Source organism: Hirsutella rhossiliensis, assembly GCF_020360975.1.
Source record: "Hirsutella rhossiliensis strain HR02 chromosome Unknown scaffold00003, whole genome shotgun sequence".
Classification (NCBI taxonomy): Eukaryota; Fungi; Ascomycota; class Sordariomycetes; order Hypocreales; family Ophiocordycipitaceae; genus Hirsutella; species Hirsutella rhossiliensis.
The window spans coordinates 6498748-6515914 of record NW_025408669.1 but is presented as its reverse complement, the minus strand read 5'-3'; the positions used below and the strand labels follow the sequence as shown (position 1 = coordinate 6515914).

The window sequence follows — 17167 nt, the reverse complement described above, 5'->3', positions numbered from 1 at the left end:
CCAGGGAAAGCTTGGCGGGCCAATGTGCCGATGATGGGTCCAGACGGGTTCTCCGACCCCTCTTTGCGCGCTTGACACAGGGGAAGCTGGAGACTGTGGGGAAGAGCTTTCAGCTGGACTGGGCTGCTGCGCCTACGCCTTCTCCCAGGACGTCATCTAACGAGGACTCGCTTCTGGGTCGTGTCCCGGTCATGTACACATGTCCATTGACCTCCAAACGGCTACGATCCCGCCGTCTATTAAATAGAAAGCCTTTCCGCCCCTGGCAATTAATACTTTGAACGTCATACTCATCCCCAACCAGTCTACAACAAAAAGATACCCCCTTCGCATTCATTCTACTTTGTCGAGATGTCTTACCGCCGCGACGACGATGACGTGAGATGCCCTCGGTCCGACTTATATACGAGCTCGACTGACCTGGTTTTATAACAGAACACCGGCTCGGGGGGCCGCTCCGGAGGCACTGATTCCTATGGCTCATCTGGTCGAGGCAACGACAGTTACGGCTCCTCTGGCCGTGACGATGATTCGTACGGATCTTCTGGCCGAGGCAATGACGGTCTAGGCTCATCTGGCCGCACCGGCGGAGGCGACTCGTATGGATCCGGAGGAGACTCTTACGGCTCCAGCGGTCGCACCGGCGGCGGCGGCGACTCGTACGGTTCCGGCGGCGATTCCTATGGCACCAGCGGCCGCAAGGGTGGCAACGACTCGTACGGCTCCGGAGGAGATTCATACGGCTCTAGCGGTCGCACCGGGGGTACCGACACATACGGCTCCAGCGGCCGCACCGGCGGCAGCGACTCGTACGGCTCTGGGGGAGACTCATACGGCTCCAGTGGTCGCACTGGTGGCAGTGATTCTTACGGATCTAGCGGCCGCACTGGCGGCGGCGATTCGTACGGCTCTGGGGGAGACTCTTACGGATCCAGTGGTCGCACAGGTGGCGGCGACTCATACGGATCCAGCGGCCGCACTGGCGGCGGCGATTCGTACGGCTCTGGGGGAGACTCTTACGGATCCAGTGGTCGCACAGGTGGCGGCGACTCATACGGATCCAGCGGCCGTACCGGTGGCACCGACACGTACGGCTCTGGAGGAGACTCGTATGGCTCTTCAGGCTACGGCAGTGACAAAAAGCAAGGTGGCAGCGACAGCACCATGGGTAAGCTCATGGAGAAGGCTGGTGACATGCTGGGCAGCAAGAACCTGGAGGAGCGTGGACACGAGAAGCGTGAGAACAAGGGCAGCAACTACTAAGTGTTGGGACCAGGGGCAGGGCACCGGCTGGGACCAGGGCGGTGGCATCATTTACAAGCCATGAGGGAATTGTAAAGCTGTGCGGTCTGTAGCAGAAGTGAAAGCGAGAACCTTTCTGCTCACGGGCTCAATATTTTTTCTTTTTTATATATCCGTGTTGGACGTAGCTGTTTGGTAAACAACTACCTTGCAAATATCGTACGAGCGTCTGTTGGTGCGGCGTATAACTCAAGCGCCAACCCTTTACTCGGCATCATGCGAGGGAAGCGATACTAGCCAAATCCCTCGATACTTTGATGCGGGAACTTGTTGGAACATCTGTTTCTCAGTAGGTAGTCCAACCACATTTGCCTGTGCAATCCACGCTGCAGACATTGATCGGCCCGATTCCCCCCAATACTGCCGACTACTCATCTAGCCGTCTCTATCCGAGCGTCGTAGCGAGCGATAGAAAGCCGCCGCGGAAGCTCTGCGCGAGCAATGGCCGCGCCGCTGCTGCATACCACCGGTCCCGGCGTTGGCGGCGGGCCTCGCGTCCTACGAGAGCGCCTTCTCCACCTTGACCAGGACGACGCCCTCGGTCACGGCACCCGTCGAGTCGAGCAGGTGTATGAACCTGTACCCCTGTCCGAGGCGATCGAGCCGCACGCACGCCCAGGCGGCCAGGTCGTCGCGGCCAATCTCGTCGTCACGGATGGTGAAGCGCACAAAGGTGAGCTCCTCGACGAGGCCGTCGATGGCGGGGAAGACCACCTTTTCGCTGCCTAGGTCGACGTCGCAGCCGTGGTGGGTGCGCGTACGGATCTTGTACTCGCCCCCGTGGCCGAGGCCGTCGTTGACGGGCGACAGGTGGTTGGACCCGTCGGCGTGCACCTCCGTCTTGATATACGGGTGGAAGCGCTTGGCCGACGTGTCCGACTCTGGCAGCGGGATCGACTGCGCAGCGAGGAATGTGATTGTCAGGGAGAGGGTTTTGCGGATTGCCTGCGCCGCTGTCTCCGGCTTGGACCGGACATGGGGACGGTAGCCTGTTTTTGCCCGCGAGTTAGCCAAGTGTTTACCTCAGGGAGGGAGGGGGGGTAAATATTCAGAACCCGGGGCTCACCTTGAGGTTTGAGCACGTAGCCGCCGGTGCCGGCAAACATGCCTTCGTTGAGCATCATGCCCTCGTCCGTCTGCTGCCAGTTGAGCGCCACGACCTGGGCGCCCGCGCCCCAGAATATGGGCGGGTACAGGTTGGAGGAGCCGATGCGCAGGCCCGACGGATAGACGCGCATCAGGTAGTGCTTGTTGTGCTCAAACAGGTCCGCCGCCCTGCGCTCGTGGTGGTCGAGGAATTTCTTCTCCGCCAGCGAGAAGATGTGCGTCGGCATTGTCGCCTCGGCCTGCGTCCACGCCTTGAAGGAGACGGCCTGCGTGTAGACGCCGAGCCGGCTGAGCTCCGCAATGATCTTGGATGGCTTCTGCTGCTTGGTCTCCTTGGCGGCCGGGGAGATGGCGCCGCCGCCGCCGATATCATCGTCGTCTCCGCTCTCGAGCTCGTCTGCCACGGCGGCCGGCGCGCCGGAGGGCACGTGCTTGACCTTGATGAGGATCTTGCCCCTCAGCTCGTCGGGGCTCGGGAGAGAATCAGGTTGCGATTCCGGTCCCGCGACCAGCAGGCCGTGCCACGCCTCTTGCATGATGCTGACCATCATGGCCTGTTGATGCGGGCTGCAGTGCACCTCAAGGCTGACGATGAGGGGCAGGTCAGTGACGGCAAAGGCGCTCTCGCGTATGGCATAGCACACGGCTCTAAAGGACACCTCCTTTGTCAGGGTGTAGCCGTGAAGCACCCTGGGTTCGGCCATGCAGACGTCGGGCTCCGACTCCGACTCGGGCTCGTCGCCGAACTTTTGGTCCCTTGCAGCCGGGACGGCCTCGTGTTGGCCGATTGCCCCGCCCCTCTCGTCCATCTTCCTTCCCAGACTGGTCCTCTCCAGTCTCGAAGCGAGAGAGCCTGGTAGCCTTTGTTTGAGCATGCCCAGCTTGCTCTTATGCGCGGTGGGCTTGGTGCGCGCGCCTTGGGCACCAGCCTTGCGAGTGGCGCCTGCGTCGCCGCCGCCGCTGCTGCTGGCCGAACTCTCCGAATCCGAGTCTGCGCCGTCCCAGACATCCACTTCGACGCAGCGGCAGCCCCTCAGGAGGACATTGGTGTATGATTCCGTGGTGCTGTCGCTCGACAACTGGTTGCCCGTCAGGTACGTGTTGTGGCTGGAGCTGATGAAGTAGCTGGCCAGCGGCCACGACAGATCGCACTTCTTCCAGGGGCGGGTTATGGCTCCGTCGGCAGAGGTCATGTATGCCAGGAAGCCATCGAGGCCCACGTCGGGCTGGCCCAGCAAGGCAGCTGCCGCGGGGGTCGAGTCGTCGCCGTCCTGGACCTTGCCAACGAAGGCCTGGGCCTGGGCGGCCGTCCATTTCTGCGTGGAGCCGGCATGGGCTTCAAATATGTGCCGCAAGTAGGGCAGGACCTTTGCGTGGAGAATCTTGACGGAACGCTGGGTCTCGCTGGCGCCGCCGCCGGCGATGCGGGGGAAGCCGAGTCCTTGGTCGGCGAAGGGAACCATGATTGTATGGCTCTTGGATGTCGAGAGCAAGGATGAGTGCAAAGATTGGTATTCCTGCAACCGCCAGGACGGGTTCACCAGTCACCGTTGACGCATCTGCTGGCAAGTGGTGATGGGATGATGGACGGGTATGGGCGGACCTCGAGCCTACCCTAGGCCGACATGGCACCAAGTATATGGCTTGATGTCACAGACCAAGGTATGGGAATTATCCGTTTGGGCTCGACGCCACAGGGTGTGCCAACCAAGACGAGGATAACGGTGATAGAGGCAGCAAGGGAGACGGGGGGACATGCCGGATCTGAATCGCGGAGATCACGAGATTGGTCACGTGCACAGACTCGGGAGGTTCTTTATAGACATATAAATAAGAGTATTTGATGGTAGGCACCTATGTGCCTACAGATACGCATGCGCACAAGCTGTAGGCTGAGTCACAGTCACGACAGGTAGGGTAACCGGTGATGACTTCAATTGTAACTAACTAGGGAAGAGGAAGCTATTCACAAGAAACGGAATGTGCACCTGGTAATGGGGGCATGCAGCCGGGGCTGCGTGCCCTGATCGCGGGGTAGGGTGTCACGTGGAGTCGTGCATGAACCGTGATGGTATCCCGATTGCACGGGTTACTCAGCAGGTTAGTATTCCAACAGTATTACTGTTAGGTATTACTATTTATATATATATATATATAATAGAGGAATCCTTTTTAAAGTCTTATCCTACCCTAAAGTACCCCTATAATAACCCTTAGCGTTAGTTAATCAGGGCCTCGCGTATAGTATTTCGGCTTTTGTCATCGAAACTTTTAAACCGCAGACATGAACCCGAACAACGCCTTTTCGCCTGCTGTCACATTCAACACACATTATGAGAGGGTCAATGAACATGCAACTGGCGTTGAGGAATGACAAGGTGTGATCCCATGTTTTCAGCACGTACGGAGTAGCTCCAGCATGTGTACCACCTGGCCTAATCAAGTCACATTGAGGGATCGTGTTCAACTGTGCAGGGCTGGCACCAGCCTCTCAACAAGAAATGGCCCTCTTCCCCGTTCTCGGGGGCTCGATCCCCAGCCGAATGCTTCTACATCTCGCGTAGCTGCTCGACCAGCGCTCTGATGATAGTCGTAGTTACTGCCACGTGCGTTTGGATATCTTCCGGCAGCTGGCCCGGTGGAATGTGCAGAAATCATGCCGAGTCGCTCATACCTGTCGAGGCACACAGCAAGCAACGAGCACAGCTCAAGTTCGCAGAACGAAGCGCCCGCGTCATCAGAGTGCCCCGACTCGACGTCCCGGCTTCCATCAGCATCCCAAGCCACCCGGAAACGGATTGGAACGAGTTTGTCTTGGCTCACCGGATGCTCTCTGGCAATAGCTTCCACCGCCCAGTCGACGTCGAAGCAAAGCCGCAGCTCCGTGGGTAGACCCTTCCAGAGCCCGCCCGAGCTGAGCTGTCTCATCGGAAACCTCTGGCCTTCATCGTCGGTGCCCTTGTAGACGTCGCGCCTGGCGTTACTCCCGAGCCAGGAGCCCGGATTCTTCTGCGTGCATTTGCCGATGTGAAGCACCACCCATTCCCCCTGGTTGTGTTGCAGTAGGGGACCGGACCAGGCTGGGCGTCTCCGGAGCGGGATCGATGGGACCTTTTACAGCACTGCCTGGGCCAACCTTCTCGGACAACCACGAGTATGGATATGGAATGGCCCTGTCCACAATAGTTCGTTACGTGGCTGGAGCCAGGTAAAGATGTCGTCCTCGTAGTGGGTGAGACGGAACTTCTCCGACTCAAGGCCCGGAAGAGCCCAGTAGAGGTGATTGTCCTCTACAGTGACGACAATTTTGAAGATGTGGAGGGAATCCCAGTATGTTCCCGCGTACGTGTCGAGCTCCCGTGGGCATGTCCCATTCTTTTGAGCCTGTTGAAGCTCCTTTATCAGATTAGGATACCACTGGAGACTCATTTTCGCGGAAGTCTTGGCCGCCGCGAGGTAGTCATTGTGCTCCGACGCCGGGACCTCGAGGAACTCTTCCAGGACCATTTGCCCAACCCAATCCGGAACGTCGTTAAGAGCCAGGGCATTAGACGAGATGACAATAGCGCTTTCCGTGTCGGGAAGAAGCATGTTGAGGGAGAGGACACCGGGCATACTTCCCTGGTGGAAAATGACCAGGCGTGGCGTTATCCCCTTGCCGACGATGGGCATGCCATCTGGCATCAAATCAGGGTTGATACCAATTTGGCCCATTCTCCCGGGAAGTTGAATGCGACCCCAGCCGAAACCATAGGACGCCTCGTTCTTGAAGGCTGATCCATGAACATTTTGGCAGACATCAGCTGGGTGACCTGCTTCAAGGGTAGCCCTTCGGTGGACGTGTTGCCTGTGGAGAACTGATCGTTGAACCCTTTCATGAAAGCTTTGTACAGCTTCATGAGATCGCTGACACAGGTTCGCATGCCCACGTGAGGGGTTCCGACCCAGTCGTCGCCGGCCTTGACGCAAGTAATGGGTGCAGAAGTCCCGTCATCGGGAGCATTATAGCACTTTCCGACGTTGTCCAGGTCGGGCGGCGGGGTCTTGAGGTAGGTGCGCGTCATGCCCAATGGGTCGAGAATCCGACTCTGGACAAAGTCGAAGTAGGACTCCTTGCTGAGCGCCTCGATGACCTTGCCGGCAAGCTCATATGCTAGATTGTTGTACGCAAATTGGCCACGAAAGGGAAGGAGGCGCGTCTGGCTGTTGAGATATGTCATGGAGCCTTTTTCGCTGATGAGGATGTTGTTGTCGGTGCCAATGATGAGGTTGTCGCCCCAGGACATGCCTGACCGATGGCAGAGAAGATCGGCGATGGTCATCTGGTTCTGAAGAGTCTCGTCCTTGATGTCAAGCGAAGGCAGAGCATCCTTGACCAGCGTGTCCCAGGCAGCCTTTTTCTCATCGACCAGAATTCCCACGGCAGCGGAAGTAACGGCCTTGGTCAAGGAACAAACAGGGAGAATGGTCTCCTGTTTGGAGGCAGGCCTTGCTCCGCGTCACGGTAGCCGTAACTGGCGAAGTAGACCTGGTTTCCCTGGTGCATGAGACCGAGCGAGAGGCCGGGCGTGCCGCCAATGCGCATCAGTTCCTCGACCTTGGGACGCAGAGCGTCGAGTCGCGATGAGAGGCTCGTCAGGGTGTTCGGTGGCCTGGCTGCAGCTGATGCCAGTCCTTATGAATATGGACACAGATAGGGAGCGGGATGGGTGGGCTAGGCATACAGCCAATCCACGGTACAGCCGACAGAGGCCGGTACAATTCCCTCAAGGCGGACGTGATGGCGATTGTGGTGAAGAGAAAGGCGGTCGCAGCCAGAATATATGTTCTCGTGAGGCCCATGCGTAATTATCACGACCCAACAAGGGTCTCAAGGCAAGACCCAACAAGGGTCCCTCGCGTCACAAGTAGTTACGCTCTGCTTGTTTGACCCATTAAATCAAGGTATAGGAAGCTGAACCAGAGCCAGTCAGCCATGATTTTGCGATACATAACCTGGCGCAAAGACCACTTGGGCGTCTCGTGGATCCCACGTGCGTCATTGTGCTTCGCATCTCCAATGCCGTCTTGTTAGCCCAACAGTGATACAGTCGGCATCCAGCTTCATCCCCCCATTATCGAAAGCGGAAGAGCTGCGACCTGGCGCCTGAGCGAGACGAGGGACAGAATTGTATGCCCCGCAAACACCGTCTGTGGTATGGTTTCTTCCATAATGCATCATCTGGATTCACTCATCTCCGGCTCACGATCCCCATACAAAATCTACGTAGCCCCCATGCTTGTCCTCTCCAGAAACTCGTCGAGGTCCACGTGAATCCGCAAGCCTTTGGACGTCATGGTTTCGTACACGGACCGCAACTCGTCCGGCTCCAGCCCGCGCACCAGCGTCACAAATGCCTCCATCATCACCTCCTTGGACCACGGACAGTGCGCCAGTGCTCGGTAAAACACGCGCTTGGCCAGGGCTTGTAGCTGTTTCTGTGACTGGCAGAATCCAGCGTACCAAACCCAGAGCATCACGTTGTGTTTGCACACCTCGCTACAGATCGCATGCTCAAACGCTGCCCGCGTGTTGTTGGCGTTGCCGGAGCCCAGCTCGTGTTGGATGGCAAACACCCGGCTGCTCACCGAGTCGTGCTTCTTTACCAGCACCTTGTCGTAGAGCAGCTGTCGCGTCTCGTCAACCACCCGTATGGTCGCGTCTGCCCATCCAAAAAGGTTCAATAAGATGGTGTTTCGGGGGAACCCTTCGATAAAACGAGCCAGCTGCTCCCGCACGTACACTCTTCGAAATGGCCTGCCAATGCAGTCAGTATTCATGAATCCAAAACAGCCAACACCCGACCGGTCGTACCCTTTGGCAGCATGAGAGTAAAGCATTCTCGAAGCCCACTGGAAAAGCAGCTCGCTGGCACCGTTTCCGCATTCGTGCAATCGCATCTCCTTTGACATCGATTCGACGACATCCATGGCAGCCGAGATATTGCCTTGGCCTGCCGATATTGGCTCACTCGCCCCTTCGCCTGTTAGATAGGACAAGAGCGCCAAACACTCAGCGTGGCTGCTGGCGGTTTCCCATTGCCCTTCGTACAGGCACTGCTGGGCATTGGACGTAAAGGCTTGACGGGCCTTGAGAATCGTCGCGGGCGACAGACCATCCTGTCCCAGTTTGGGCTTGCGCAAGGACTCATCGACACAGGCACACAAACGCTTCGTTGCCATCTTCTTGTCACCACTTTCCAGCTCTATCCAGCTCCATGTCTTGAGCAGGAGAAATCCCGTTGATGCCGCAGACAGCTATAAGATAAGTTCTTGTTAGTTGCTGCCCGCCTTCGAGGTGCAGAGCGACATCGTGTCTTACTTCTGGCGATTCGAGTGCGGATGTTAGCACCATGCTCGCAATCTCGACGTTGCCGTTGGCAAACTCGGCCAAAGCATAGGCATTATAGAGCCGCACGTCGGTAGGATATCTCGTCAGGAGAGCCTTCGCTCGTTTCTTGATGAGATCGGGCTTCCTGGCAAAGCAGAGCCCCAGATAGTACAGGGCAAGGTCCGAAATACAGGTCGAGTGGACGAGCTGCTTCAACGCCGTCTCCGCCCAAGACAAGTCAATAGCGTGTTCCTTGCCGGCCACGTCAAAGTACTGGAACCAGCTGCTCCTGCTGAAAAGCAACTCGGGAGACATCCTTGCGCAGCAGTTTCCATTGCTGAACGAAGGCGGTCTTCTCTGCGAAGCTTCCTGACATTCTGCCTCGTCCCAGGCGGGCTGTGGGCGCATATCAGTGCTGGTCCCCGTCAGGAACTGGCTGTGGTACGCCGTCTCCAGCCAGTCGTTGGATCTGAGTGCAAGCGGAAGCCCGCAGGATAGCAAAAAGGCATCAATGAGCTGCGGAGTCGCATGCGGTAATCCAGCCCGGGGAATGACGAATAACCATGGTTCAATGTCCGAGTACATCACGACTCTGAAAGGATCATCGTCGGTGTCAGCGTCCATGGTTCTCGCTGGCAACGAAGCCTTGTTCCCTCGAGCGCGCTCGGCTGCTGCCCATGCTTGGTATGGATCTCGCAAACGCGTCTCTGCGGGCTCTTTGTCCGCCACGGCCCAGGGCGCGTCTTCGAATCCACCGCTCTCGACGCGGTGTCTCCAACCTTGAGCACCTGCCTCTCCGATTCTCGGGCTCTCTTCCTCCCAAAACTTTTCAAACGCGGCCAGCGTCTCACTCTGGCTCTGCGCGTTCTCCGGTTTGAACAAATTGAGCTCCAAAAGGCCTTGCCATGCCGCCACGGCGAGCTCTTTGTACCCGGCATCGCGGAAGAACTTCGTCGCTCTTAGGAAGATGTAAATAGCCTCCTCTAGGTCGCATTTCGACTCAAGCCCTGACCGCGACACAACCTGATGAAGCCGCTTGAGTATCATCTTCTTGATATCTTCGTATTGAAATGTGGCGATGCTCGACATGGAATAGTCCAGATGCGTCTTCCACAACTCAAAACTGTGAAGCTCGTCGTCGGAAAGTCGGGACCATTTTTTTGCCGCAACGTTTTTGTCCCAGACCTTGAGACCTTCGCGCATGAGAGCCACCAGGACCCTCTGGCGATCTTCGGGGCGTGACGCGTGGGTGAGTGCCGACTCGAGCAGGTGCACTTTGATCTCGGTAAAGCTGTGTGCCGTGTTCTCGGCGGCTCTGTCGTCAATCGTCTCTCCCTCCCGCAGCAAAGCATCCTGGTGGTCGGCCAGCTCCAGCCAGGCTTCAATGTCGTCTGGATGATCTTTGACCTGTCTGTTGAGCTGGATGGATTTCCATTTCAGGGGATTATCATGGTCCGAAACACCGGACTCGCTCGACGAGCCCTCGCTCTCCTGCGCATCACTGTTGACGTCTCGGACTGCTTTCGCTTTGCCTTCAATCGACCTCCACGACGGCTGATTCTCTGCGTCGGACGAGTCGCTGTTTTTGTGAAGTCTCTTGCGTTTCTTTGGATTCACCAAAGACAGGTAGCCTTCTCCGACGTCTTCAGGTGATTTCCCTCTCCTCGCCCGTAGCTTGACAGGATCACGCTTCTGCCAGTCTCTCGACCTTAAGCCACCAGTGTCGCGGGAGCCAGGCTTCTTTTCCCCGGGAAACAGCAGGCTGAATTCCTCTCTTGGTCCGTCGTGGTGCAGGAAGAGACGTCCATTTGTGCCCAGAACCCTGCCGCCACGAAGGCGATAGTATGACGGTACCTTGGACCGCTCCAGCCCATATTTTCTAATGAGCGGATCGCCTTTCTTATCGATGACGAAGAGGCCAGGGACAGAAGATACAGCGCCTCTGTCGGGCAGGTGCTTGGGCTCTTCCCTACGACGGGGCGTTTGCTCGCGGTCTCGGGAGTCGGGATGCTCCTCTTCCCGATGCGGTCTCTCCCGTCGATGACGGTTATGGTGCCGATGTTGCGAACGGTAATCCTGCCTGCTGGATCGATGTCGACGCTCCTCCTTTTCCCTTGGCTCAGCTTTGGGTCTCCCGCTCTGAGCATCTGCGCTTGGAATCGACCCCTTTGGCTTGAAAGAAGAGAACTTGGGCACGCTCAGCTTCCCGTCATCGTCGTCTCCGGCAGCCATGGCTCATGATGCACGAGTCCTGGGGATGGATCACGTCACGCCTCTCTTCCTGCAAGGACACAGGATCCGCAGCAAGCAAACATCCCTCAAAGGTTAGGCTTGAGTGGCGGCGTGTTTGTCTGCTGGTTTGGGATGCGGTTGGCAGCGTCACGTGGAGGGTAGAGATGGCTACTTTCGGTTCTTTTTGGGGCCACCCGCATTCTAGGGCGCGCCGATAAGATAGGTGACAGCTTGAAGTTACTAAAAAGTAGGGGTTCACCCGCCTTTGATCTCTGGAGAACATCAGCGATTTTCCCCTCCGCACAAGCTCCCCTTTCAATTCAACCAAGATACGCGCCGATTGGCGAAGCATATTAGCGTGGCATTCGACACCATCCTCTGCCTCCATCGGCTGTCTTGCCTCATGGAATTATCGTGGGGCACCGTGTCCCTGTTATTTGCAGCAATCACGCTCGCCACCGCTGCAGCTTCGGCAATGCGCATCTACGGCGGCAACAAGATGCCCGTTGAGGGCAAGGTTGGTCTATTGGCCTCTTCTCGCGCCTCAGATTGTTGGGCTGATGCTTCCGCAGACCGTTCTCCTCACGGGCGCATCCGAGGGCATGGGCTTGTCCGCCGCGCAAAAGCTCGCGGCCCGGGGCGCAAACATCATTCTAGTCTCCCGCAGCGTCGACAAGCTCAAAGAAGCCCTCGCGAGCGTCCAGGTTCGCATATCCGCCCTCGTCCCCCGTACGGGCCCAGCAAGGTCGCTAACCGAGCTTCTCACCTCTCTACATCCAGGCTGCTGCTAAGAACCCGAGCACGCAGCGCTTCCACTACATCTCCGCCGACGTCTCCGCGCCCTCGTACGCCCAACCGCTCATTGAAGAAGCTACGCGATGGAACAATGGCAAGTCCCCGGACATCGTTTGGTGCGTGGCGGGCATGTCGGTGCCTGAGCTGTTCGTCGACATGGACATGGAGTCGATGCGTCGGCAAATGGACGTCAACTTCTATGGCACGGCCGACATGTCCCATGCAATCCTCCGCGAGTGGCTTGCCGCCGACGCCCCCGTCGAAAAGGAGCCCAAGCACCTCATCATGACCACGAGCGTTGTCGCCCTCTTCACCATCCCAGGATACGCCCCCTACGCCCCGTCAAAGTGGGCACTCCGCGGTCTCGCCGATACAATCTCCCAAGAAGTCATGATGTATCCGCAAAACGTCAAGGTTCATGTCGTCTACCCGGGCACCATCCTCTCCCCCGGGTTTGAGCGCGAGAACCGCAGCAAACCGGCCATCACCAAGCTCCTCGAAGCATCGGACCCCAAGGAGACCCCGGATCATGTCGCCGACAGCGCCATCCGTGGGCTGGAAAACGGTGACTACTTCGTCACAGTCAACTTCTTGGGACATCTGATGAGGTGGGGCGTGCTCGGGGGCTCCTTTCGAAATAATTGGGTTGTCGACACGCTCGGCGCCTGGCTCGCGTCCATCTTGTGGTTTTTTGTCCAGATGGATTTGCATGGCAAGATCAGGAGCTACGGCAAGAAGCATGGCCACCCTAGCACTTACGAGAAGCACTGAGATTAACGTCCAATACCTGTGCCCAGGGCGCCTGTGGTACAAAGCTGCTTTGTCTCGAGATACCCTATATGTAATGATAATGCTGATTTCGCTCTACACGCCGCTCCATTTGCCAAACTTGACGTAGCGCTTGAACATCTCCCTCAAGATCGCTCTTCCACTGCCATCCATGGCATCATTGAGTATCTTCCTCCCTTCGGGCGACGTAATGTCGAATATCGAGTTCATAGCCGGCTCCAGCGCCTCCCTCGCGGCTCTCGGGACGTTCTCCTCGAGCTGCAGTTTGACGTACTGCATCAAGACGAGGAACATGTGCCGCCCGGCCGAGCGCTTGGCCGTATCCGTGGCAGAGTCCAGGGCACTGTGGAGCTGAGAGCGGGAGACGGCGCCGGCAGTGGGCTCGCAGATGAGGCTGATGAGCCGGGCGTAGGCGTGGGACTTTGATACCTGACTGCGCTCGTCGCTTCGATCCGCTGGGATCTGCTTGATGACGAGATTGCAGAGGAGCGCCTGCATTGCGCTCAGAAGAATGTGGTAGTGACCTTCCAGGCGAAGTCTGTGCTTCTTGATGACGATTTCGACCAGCTTGCACAGTTCCGCAAAGGGCACGGCGGACCCGTCGGTGCTCATCGAGCATAGGTCACAGACTGCGCTCAGGGTGACCTCGACGTTCCATTGACCCATGGCCTGCGGTCGCTTCTCAAGCAGAGTCCGAAGAATGTGGCATACTTGGCGGGCGTGGGTCGGCTTCTGCAACAGCAGCAAGGTCAACTCGCTATGGGCCGCGGCCAAGTTGAAGCCCTCGTCTCGTTCATGAACCTCGACGGAATCTGCGACGGTTTAGTTACAGTCTAGCAAGCAACCGGGCGGCCGACGAACCTATTAGTTGATCGACAACCGTCTGGATGGCGAGAACCTGGCCATCCGTATCAGAGTCGTTTTTGAATCCATCGAGGAGCTCTCTGAGATACTGGCGTCTGTCACTGTTACACATAGTTCTTGTCGTAGCAGTTACCAACTCCCTCAGGAGAGGCTGCCTAAGATTTCCCGATAAGCCGCCCAGGCTGTCGTAAGCTGTCGGGCGAGGAACCTCGACCACCGCAGACAAATAGGTGCGAAGGAAAACCTGTATTTTCCAGCCCCTCATGTCTCCTTGCTGCATCAACCGTCGGCTTCGCTTCTCAAGGTTCCGGACTGCCGATGGCTTGAAGTCAGGCTGCCCAGTAAAGTCTCCCGCTTGTGCCGCGGCGTCGACGGCGGCGAAGAGGCTCATGTCGACCCCTATGCTAGGAGACGCCAGCAAATTTTTTTCCGACATGAGCTTGCGCATAACGTCCATGATGCAACTCGCCAGGACGGCCTTTGAGTCAATGCTGAGAGAAGCCATGTCTTGTTGGTTCTGCCAGCTTGGTGACCGCGCCAGCTCCGCCGCCAAGGCTTTCAACAGAGTCATATGCAAGGGCTGCCTGGCCGTGTGGGCTTCCGGTTGCGTGGTGCCTCGTGCCTTATGGTCGGATACGAACTGTGAAGCCCCGCGGAAGTACCTGATGCTGCGTTCGTCGATGTTTTCTGCCATTTGCCTGATTGTTGCTGACGCCATGAGAAAGAATCGCTCAGTCAGCTCGACAACAGCTTCGCTACCAGATTGCGGTTCAATGGAGATGCGGGACATTGCTTCCGCGATCTCGACCAGGTCCGAGAAGCCCATTCCTTCATAGAACGTTGGCCGTCCCATCATCTTCGTCGCCAGGCCAAGGACAATTTTCCACGAGAACAGAGAGACTTGTTCCGGAGACTGCACCATCTTCGATCGTCGCTTGCTTAGAACATTCATGAGCCTCTCCCTTTGTCCGCGATCAAAGACCTCGAGCGGTATGCTGGAAAGTATCTTGATCGAAAGTAGGCTTTGCTTGCCCGGCCAACCTTTCTTCTCCTTAGAACTTTCCAGTGCGACAATCAGACGGTCGATGAAGTCTCTTGCGATTTTGGACTCGTTCAGGTTGACCTCATTGCGCAGCAAAGTCCGCCAAAGGGTCTCGAGTCCACTGACGCCATCATTTTGGTTTGACAATGCGTTCGTCAGGATTAGAGGGATGCCCTCCTTCCTGTTGTAGTACAGCCTGTTGAATCTGCTGGAGCCACAAATGTACCAAGATAGATACTGTTGGTAAGCGGAATCCTCCTGGAGTTCTGCCTTCATGTCAGGGTCCAAGAAGGAAAGCTCGTCTCCACTCAAGATGCGACGGCCAGCCATCTCAGCGGCAAGCCGTTCATTGAAGTTCTCAATTATTGATGCCGCCTCGTCCACATGCGCCTCATCGAGACTCAATGAGTCCCAGGCTCGGAAACAGCATTTGAATGCCTCAAAAGTTACGCTCGAGATGATGGGTGTAGTCTTCAGGATGTTGGATAACTGGTCCTTGACCGAATTCCAAGTCTCAACTCTCTCATCAGAAGCGACCCAAGACATGGTACTGGAAACCACCCTCCATTTCAAGGCCGAGGCTTGCATAGAGCCGTCTACAGGCGCGACCAGATCAAAGAGTCTTGATCCCACAGCATCAACAAAAGATTCGCCCCGTAATGCCTGTGCAATGGCGGCGGAGAATACGCATGTGGAACGGGGATGCTTTGTCGGGTTTTGTGTTCCAGTCCAGGCAATTATGTCAAGAAGCTGCGATGGCGATAACTCCGTCTCCAAAAGGGAGTCAAGCGATTGCGTCGGACTGGTGAAACGGCCGACGTCGAACCACGGCGAGTGGTGATTCGTCTGCTGCCGTTCCGCTTCGCAGAGCTGTTCGAACCACAGCCGCAAGAAGCCGGTCAGGGAACGACGCGCTCGGAACCCATCTATGATGGCCCCGATGACTTTCGCGATAGGCTTGTAGTGGGCTTCCGCAGCCTCCTGCTTCAAGATTCTGTCGCAAACCTCTCTTCTCAAGCTGGCTCCATCGTCGGACAGCTGGAAGACATCGGGGTCGCAAGCGGCCACTTTTGCTATCAACTCCCAGTCCGTCTCTGCTTTTCGCATGGCGTAGTCGCGGCACACACGCCGCAGGTTTTGCACATCCACGGGGGTCGATCGCTGTATGGCCAGTTCCAGGATGGTCTGCATCAGCGTGCCAGAATCTGGTCGTCCCCTGATCGTCAGCTCAATGGCATGAAAAATTTGCTTTAGCCACTCGACGTTGTCCTTGCGAAGTTCGCCCTCGGCAATGCGGCTGGAGACGCGGGAGGAGAGGAAGTAAAGCGCAGGCGCTGAAAGCTGAGCAACGTTCCTTGATATCTCTAATGCCTGGGTGAAGGATTCGAAGACTCGATGGGTCATGAAAGCTGCTCTGCCCGGGATAATGAGATTTCGCTGCATGAATGTTTGAAGGTCGGCGCTCCATCGAGTCTTAAGAGCTTCAGGGAGCTCAACTTGCTGATCTGAAGGAAAGCTGCCAAGCCTAGCCAATATGGTGGCGGACGGCCGAAAGAGGTGAATTGCAACCTCTACTTCATCGTCACCTCCTTGCAAATGCAAATCCCAGATGGTGGAAATGGTCTCTATCCAAGATTCTGCGCCTTTGACATCGCCCCCCGGGCTGCTCGTCAACATGCTGCATATCGTCAAAGCTGGGGCCGCGATGCCGGTAGCTTCGGCTGCCGAGTTGCAAAAAAGAGATCTGATGTGTTGTGCGCCGATGGTGTCACGGGTGAGAGCCGATTCAGAATTCTCAAGCCGGCTCAACAGCGATTTCAGCGCCTTGAAGACTATTTGGGCGGTTTCGAGGCACCCGACTGGAGCTTGAAGAGCTTCCAAGTCGTAGCCGGCGGTCGGGGTTCTCTTCCGCTTTGACGAGGCGGGAGAGCGGGAACCGGCGGCAGGTTTCGAGACGCCCTTGAGGGTCTGCTGCAGCACGGCGATGAACTTTCTGTCGGCAAGCGATTTGGCGAGGGAGAAGAGAGGGATTCGCTGAAAGACGCAATCCAGGATGGTCCAAGTCAACGGGTATCGGCGTGTGAGCTCGGCGGCGGAAGACGGCCCGTTCATGGACTTGAGCAGCCATCGCAAGCTGCTTTCCTCGGCCGCATGGAATTGACTATCGGCAGACGCTGCCAAGCAGCTCCAAAGAAGCTGCAGGCCCTCTCCATCTGGTCCAGGTCCGCTTTGGTCGAGGCCTCTGACGGTCTTTATGAGATTCGCGTTATTCTGCAGCATCTTTTAGCCAAAGCTCAAAACAACGGGTCTGGAAGTTCTTACCATGACGCAAGCTTCTTTCCCTGTGCTCCATCAAGTTCTTTGACTCTCAGAATAAGTAGCAGAATTTCCTACAAAAAAAGACGAGCGAGAGATCGCTGGCGTCTCCAGTTTGCGACCGATTGCGCCGCCACTTGCAGCAGCCCGGAAATAATTTCAAAAATTCTGCCGCTGGCACAGTCCAAAAGTGGTACCTACGGCTTCACCGCCTTCGGGTATTCCGCGCCATTGGCTAGCTACTTTCTCATGAAGCTTGACATCACTGCTCTCGAGGTTGCAGCTCCCTTTTTCTAGGCTCTCCCGACCCCGACTTTCGCACACAAGTTCGTCGCGTCCATTCGTTATCC

General features: G+C 56.9%; 6 protein-coding genes across 6 annotated transcripts; 2 read left to right on the top strand and 4 right to left on the bottom strand.

Annotated features, from left to right (window-relative positions):
• Positions 1–351: 351 nt before the first annotated feature.
• On the top strand, positions 352–1263 carry HRG_03928 (uncharacterized protein; the record flags this gene model as incomplete). The annotated part of the gene is made up of 2 exons (XM_044862399.1): positions 352–378; positions 436–1263. The coding sequence occupies 2 exons, from the start codon at positions 352–354 to the stop codon at positions 1261–1263; spliced, it is 855 nt and encodes a 284-aa protein (XP_044723425.1).
• Positions 1264–1800: 537 nt separating this feature from the next.
• On the bottom strand, positions 1801–3872 carry HRG_03927 (phosphatidylinositol-specific phospholipase c, X domain-containing protein; the record flags this gene model as incomplete). The annotated part of the gene is made up of 2 exons (XM_044862398.1): positions 1801–2291; positions 2369–3872. The coding sequence occupies 2 exons, from the start codon at positions 3870–3872 to the stop codon at positions 1801–1803; spliced, it is 1995 nt and encodes a 664-aa protein (XP_044723424.1).
• Positions 3873–5146: 1274 nt separating this feature from the next.
• Positions 5147–6994, bottom strand: HRG_03926 (beta-lactamase domain-containing protein; the record flags this gene model as incomplete). The annotated part of the gene is made up of 5 exons (XM_044862397.1): positions 5147–5173; positions 5233–5489; positions 5604–6063; positions 6111–6881; positions 6938–6994. The coding sequence occupies 5 exons, from the start codon at positions 6992–6994 to the stop codon at positions 5147–5149; spliced, it is 1572 nt and encodes a 523-aa protein (XP_044723423.1).
• A 677-nt stretch (positions 6995–7671) lies between these two features.
• Positions 7672–11011, bottom strand: HRG_03925 (NRDE-2, necessary for RNA interference domain-containing protein; the record flags this gene model as incomplete). The annotated part of the gene is made up of 4 exons (XM_044862396.1): positions 7672–8206; positions 8264–8706; positions 8771–9737; positions 9792–11011. 4 exons carry the CDS (start codon positions 11009–11011, stop codon positions 7672–7674), a joined length of 3165 nt encoding a protein of 1054 aa, XP_044723422.1.
• Positions 11012–11486: 475 nt separating this feature from the next.
• On the top strand, positions 11487–12577 carry HRG_03924 (short chain dehydrogenase domain-containing protein; the record flags this gene model as incomplete). The annotated part of the gene is made up of 3 exons (XM_044862395.1): positions 11487–11528; positions 11584–11715; positions 11792–12577. 3 exons carry the CDS (start codon positions 11487–11489, stop codon positions 12575–12577), a joined length of 960 nt encoding a protein of 319 aa, XP_044723421.1.
• Positions 12578–12670: 93 nt separating this feature from the next.
• On the bottom strand, positions 12671–16826 carry HRG_03923 (urb2/Npa2 family domain-containing protein; the record flags this gene model as incomplete). The annotated part of the gene is made up of 4 exons (XM_044862394.1): positions 12671–13407; positions 13457–13539; positions 13597–16772; positions 16824–16826. The coding sequence occupies 4 exons, from the start codon at positions 16824–16826 to the stop codon at positions 12671–12673; spliced, it is 3999 nt and encodes a 1332-aa protein (XP_044723420.1).
• Positions 16827–17167: the final 341 nt, after the last annotated feature.